General features: G+C 36.8%; 1 protein-coding gene across 1 annotated transcript in view; it reads left to right on the top strand.

Annotated features, from left to right (window-relative positions):
- Positions 1-6,171, top strand: part of EYS (eyes shut homolog) — a 1,532,152-nt gene that overhangs the window by 1,478,623 nt on the left and 47,358 nt on the right. Inside the window, exon 37 of the mRNA XM_038554428.1 lies at positions 3,438-3,612. Within this exon, the coding sequence (XP_038410356.1) occupies positions 3,438-3,612 (175 nt within the window). The remainder of the gene's footprint in view (positions 1-3,437; positions 3,613-6,171) is intronic.

Genomic DNA, 6,171 nt, shown 5'->3' with positions numbered 1-6,171 from the left:
CTACTTTCCAATATACACATGGCTGATGGCTTCCAAGTCTTTCTCATAACCACTGTACCATTTGCAGGAAGTCTGTATCGAATAGCTATTCCATGGTGCTACTCTAAGCACATTATGCTTTGCTCTATGAATAAGACTGAAAATATACAATATATATTCTACATATGGCTTCCACTGTAATTGCCTGTGAGCTGCATATGTTGACTGACATGAAGCATCTCTCTGTAAAAGAAAAGCAATTAACTATTTGTATTAGCCAAATGTTTCTCTAAATATAGCATTCCCATGTTTTTAGCCAAAAATGTATTTCAGCAGTTCCTTCTAACAAAAACATTTCATTTATCCATATAAAGAAGTAGTTTTAAATGAACAGTTTCAGAATTTAATACTTGTTATAGTCATTTACAAGTTTTTTTCAGTGTGTGATTATAAAAACTACGAAAAGCTAATATTAGCATCCTTCAATTTTTGCTAAAAAGGAAATAATTTTTATAAAGGTTCCCACCTTTATAAAGACAGTGAGGTAGTGTAGAATGATGAGACCTACTAATTGCCCATGGTCATACTGGCCAGTTTATGTATATTACCTTATTCCTCTTAACCCAGAGAATAGTTATTCTTGTCTCCATTTTAAAAGTGCAAGGATTGGCAATCAGCACTCAGTGTGGACCATCTCCCCATTACATGGCAGAGATTACAGTTGAACCCAAACCCACCTGACTCTATCTTGTACTTTTGCTCTCTGATGAGTGCATTTCACTCTACAAAAAGCATGGGAAACCCTGCTTCGTTAATTAAGTTATCTGGTTATTCTGCATAAAGCTGGTAGCATCCATTAATTTCTTCATTTTGTGCAGAGCTTTTTTTTTTTTTTTTTTTTTTTTGTAATAGCAGATGGCAGGACTTGAAGAAATAATAAAGGTTAAATCTGAGGAAGGACAATCACTGTTCTCTCACAATAAGAAAATATCAATGCCTGCTGAGAGTGGTGCTTGTCAGTGAAAATGCCAGTGAAAATTAAGTTGGAAAGTAAATTCTTGACCTTTCAAAACTAAACCCATATTTTTCACCAAGAGGAATTATTTCATGTATTTAGCTCCTGAAAGTTTTGAAAGTAAAATCCAGTCTAGCCTTTATCTTCTCTTTTTTTTAAATTTTTATTTATTTTTATTCATGAAAGACAGAGAGAGAGAGAGAGGCAGAGACACAGGCAGAGGGAGAAGCAGGCTCCATGCAGGGAGCCCGATGTGGGACTCAATCCCGGGTCTCCAGGATCAGGCCCTGGGCCAAAGGCAGTGCTAAACTGCTGAGCCACCCGGGCTGCCCTAGCTTCTCATTTTAAAGACTCTAGTTATGGTTGATAACCATATTAACTTAAAAGTACTTTATGGGAGCACCTGGGTGGCTCCATTGGTTAAGCATCTGCCTTCTGGTCGGTCATGATCTTGGAGTCCTGGGATTGGGCCCCATTGGGCTCCCTGCTCCCTGGGGAGTCTGCTTCTCCTTCCCCCCTCACAACCCCCCACCCAGTTTGTGCTCTCTCTCTTTCTCTCTCTCAAATAAATAAATAAAATATTTTTTTAAAAAAACACTTTATGAACAAACTCTAAGTGCAGAAGGAGATGAGTAAAATTATAACACATCTCAGGATCCCAAACAGTTTCATATAAATCCTTTGTTGAACTGCCCTTTTTGTTTATATTTTCCTTGTCTTGGAGTATGAAAGATCTTTCTTTTCCCAGCCCTACTGAGTATAATTGACAAATAAAATAGTATATATTTAAGGTGTAGAATATGATGGTTTGGTATACATATACATTGTGAAAAGAGTACCAAGGGGTCAAGTTAACACATTCATTAACTAACATGGTTACCTTGTGTGTGTGTGTGTGTGTGTGTGTGTGTGTTGAAAACAAAGTTTACTTTCTCAGCAAATTCCAAGCATATAATACAGTATTATTAACTATCAGTGCAAACTATGCATTGGATCCCCAAAACTTACTCATCTTGTACGTGAGAGTTTGTACCACTTGACTAACATTTCTCCATTTCTCCCACTTCCATCCCCTGACAACCCCCATTCTTCTATGCTTATATGAGTGATTTTTTAGATTCCATATATAAGTAAGATCAGTGTATAACTGGGAAAAAACTTTCTAAGGATATATGCAGAGACAAATCCTTGAGGGAAAAAAAGAGAGTATTGTGACATAAATATTAAAAACTTTTCCAAAATTTTTCCATAAAAAAAATAAAAGTTTCACATAGGCAAAATTAAATGGCAAATACTAAACTGAAAAAGTATTAACAATACATGACAAGCAACTAAAATGCTCATCATGTAAGCAGGTCTTCTGAATTGATGTTTAAAGGGATGAACAGAGAAAAAATTACATAATAAACAAATGAAAAGGAAGAAATACAAATGGCTAATAAATTTATTTAAAAGTTTTAAACCTCAATTAAAAATAGCAAAAGAAAATTTTATTCTTTATTTCATTTTAAAATGAAACATAATAATCTCTTGCATGTAGTGACTTGTAAAGAAGCAGGTGTTCCAGTACCCAGTGGGGGAGATAAAATTGTGCAAAACATCTATGACATTGGTGCACCCTTCAAAGCATCCATATCATTTGCCCTAGTAGTTTCACTGCTAGAAATTATTACTAAGAAAATAATTAGCAAATACACAAGGATATGCTTATGTTAATCATAGCATTATTTTTAATAGCAAAAAGGTAGAACTCAGTCAGTTGCCCAATAATTGAAGGTTAATTAAATATATAAAAAAAACTGTATGCCATCATTTAAAAATAGTCAATGCTATGAAAAAAGAGTTAATGGTATTTATGATATGATATACAAATGCTTGGAATACTTTCTGATATATATCTAATGCAGGATTCTATTTTTTGTTTAAAAGAAAATATAGCTAGAAAAACTGCTGTGTGTGCGTATATATATATGCATATATATACATATATACATGTTAATTAGTGGCATATAATATATACCAAAATGTTAATAATTATTGTCTTTTCTAGTGGTGCCTGGATGGCTCAGTTGGTTGAGCAATCAAATCTTGGTTTCAGCTCCGGTCATGATCTCAGGTCCTGGGGATCCAGCCCTGCATTGGGCTGCCCACTCAGTGTGGAGTCTGCTTGAGATTCTCTCTTTCTGCCCCACCCCTGTTCTCACTCTCTAATACATAAATTAATCTTTTAAAGAAATTGTCCTTTCTACAGTGTTGATACTGTAGAGATTTTTTTTATTTTTCTCTCTGTGCTTCTCTGTTTTTAAGTTTTTATAGTTTTTCCTTTAAAATTGACATATATTACTTTTTGTTGAAAAAAAACACTGCTTTAAAAATCAAAAATACTTCTCATTTTATTTCTTCCAGTTTTTTTTTACATGAAGTATTTTTGCCTTTCTTCAAGGTTGTATTTTCACTATGCAAGTTCGCACTGAGAAGAAGGACCATTTCAGAGGTCTGGGAAACCCTGAGGGCCACCCGAATGCTGGGCGCAGTGTTAGCCAGTGTGATGCTTCTCCCTGCAGTTTAATGAAATGTGCCAATGGTGGGATGTGCATAGAGACTGGTTTCACTGTATAGTAAGTATGATATTATTAAGAAATAAACTAGCAAGTTATTTGCATGCTAAGCAGTACTCCACTCACACAGACTGATGTTCACATTTAAAATATGTTTATATGGACTTCCTAGGTGATTGGACAACAGATAAAAACTGGAAAAGGGTCGGTGCAGCATTTATGCCACCTTCTCAATTCTTTCAACAATGGAAATGAGTCACTGCATCTCATTCCAGATACCATGGAAAATAATCTTAAATTCATAACATTGAAAGTATTGCCAGAAATGTTAATCATACAAGAATTTGCCTACTGGGATTTGCTTTCATATTTAGGTTTGAGCTCTGTTAGAAAGGGTACTCGTGGGACGCCTGGGTGGCTCGGTGGTTGAGTGTGTCTGCCTTTGGCTCAGGGCGTGGTCCTGGAGTCCCGAGATGGAGTCTCACATCGGGCTCCCTGCATGGAACCTGCTTCTTCATCTGCCCATATCTCTGCCTCCCTTGGTGTCCCTCATGAATAAATAAATAAAATCTTTAAAAAAAAAGAAAAAAAAGAAAGCGTCCTCGCTAGGTGGACCCTAGCTAGCAAAGCTGTGTGATTTGACTTCTGAACTACTTTAGTATGAAGAAAAAACATGGACTTGTTAAATGGGAAGAACAAAGGAATGTTGTCTTATGAAGAACTTCTTTTGTTGATCATTTCCTCCCTGCACAGGTAATATAAGAGGGTTATCTTGGAATGTGCCAAAGAAAGAGAAAGTAAGCACTCAATCTTCCCATTTCTTCCACTCTACTGTTTAGTTTCTTATAGGCCCTACATAATCTGGCCTCTGCAGCCTCTTAGATCTTCTCTCTTACCCCTCCCTCATTACGCTCAAGTCCAGTTACCCTACTTCGTCTTTTGAACACATCCAGCTCATTTCTGCTCCTAGACCTGTGTCTTCCAGCAGAGGCAGGATCACCCTTGCACTCAGTCTCCATTTGGCTGCCTCCTTCATATCACCTCCTCAGAAAAGTGCTCCCTTAGATCAACTCAAAACTATCCCTCACTCTACTCATTCTCCATCACATCATCACATTTTCCTTTCTCCATAAATATCATTCTCTTTGTTTGCCTGTTTATGTGTTAGTTATTATTTTTCCCTGACAATGGACCTGATCTTTCATTCTATCATTGTACCCCTCATACCTTGAAGAGTTGCCCAGCATAGAATAGACATTCATTAATTGTTCCATTAATGAACCAATGAGCAGAAGGAATCTGTATTCCAAAGATTCTAAGCACTAATGCAAATGTAAGGACAAGCAAGGTGATCCCATGATGATCATGAGAATGAAGCCAAACTGACTGAACAGAATATTGTAATTGATTAAGTATGAGAAATGGGGCAGATGAAGTATAGAAGGAAGAGAAACTTACGTGATAGATAACAGATTTGATTGTTCTCAAGAATAAGACATAAACAGTTTCTAGGCAAGAAAAAGCCATAGTAAAGACAATCCTGTAAACATGTAAACATCCCTTTGCAGCATGGATGTATCACAGAATCACTAGGAGACAGTTTTGGAAAATCTAAGCACATTATGAAGGGCCTGATTTCAAGAAATAGCCATTTAAAAAAAAGGAAAGAATTAATTCAGAAAATATTATAGAGAAATTTTCATGGTATACTATGACCTACTGATTATGATTGTGGGAGGAAGGTCAGTGGGGGAGTTAAATCTAAATTAATCCAAAACAAATATGAAAAGGCTTGATGTGTTCAGGTAGATCCAAGACACCTAATGTGCTAAACAGTAAGGTAAAAGCGTGAGCTCAACTTTATGGAAACTTGTGAAGAAAAAATGTATAATGTGATCAAGTCCATGGAAGTGCTAAAGACAAAACCTGAAGCTTGGTACACCACCACCATGGAGCAATATAAATTCAAATTAGCTTAACCATTATGATTTTACTGTTCCTTCTTTACAATTTTTTTTTTTTTTTTTTGATAGGCACACAGTGAGAGAGAGAGAGGCAGAGACATAGGCAGAGGGAGCCCGACGTGGGATTCGATCCCGAGTCTCCAGGATCGCGCCCTGGGCCAAAGGCAGGCGCTAAACTGCTGCGCCACCCAGGGATCCCCCTTCTTTACAATTTTTAATGAAACCTTTAGGTTTGCTTTATAACTTAGGCATTCTAATTTGCTCTGCAGCCAAGCTTAATTATGCAAAAGAACAAATTTATCTCACTTTATCTAAAGAAATGTGGTCATTCTTCAGGTCACCTCTGAGGTGATTCGTTATCTTGTAATGTGATACTATACTGATAGTAATAAAGAATGTGATAACAAACAGTGGGAAGTGACAGGAAGAAAGCAGAAGAAAGGGGTGCCTGGGTGGCTCGGTAGGTTAGGTATCTGCCTTTAGCTCAGGTCATGATCTCAGGGTCCTGGGACTGAGCCCCACATCCGGCTCACTGCTCAGCGGGGAGCCTGATGCTCCCCTTGCTTGTGCTCTTATGGATAAATAAATAAATAAATAAATAAATAAATAAATAAATAAAATCTTTATAAAGAAAGCAAAGAAAATGGAAAGCCCA

The sequence above is a fragment of the Canis lupus genome, chromosome 12 (genome assembly GCF_011100685.1).
Source record: "Canis lupus familiaris isolate Mischka breed German Shepherd chromosome 12, alternate assembly UU_Cfam_GSD_1.0, whole genome shotgun sequence".
In the NCBI taxonomy this organism is placed as follows: Eukaryota; Metazoa; Chordata; class Mammalia; order Carnivora; family Canidae; genus Canis; species Canis lupus.
Note: the sequence above shows the minus strand (reverse complement) of the source record. Positions and strands in the feature narration are given on the sequence as shown.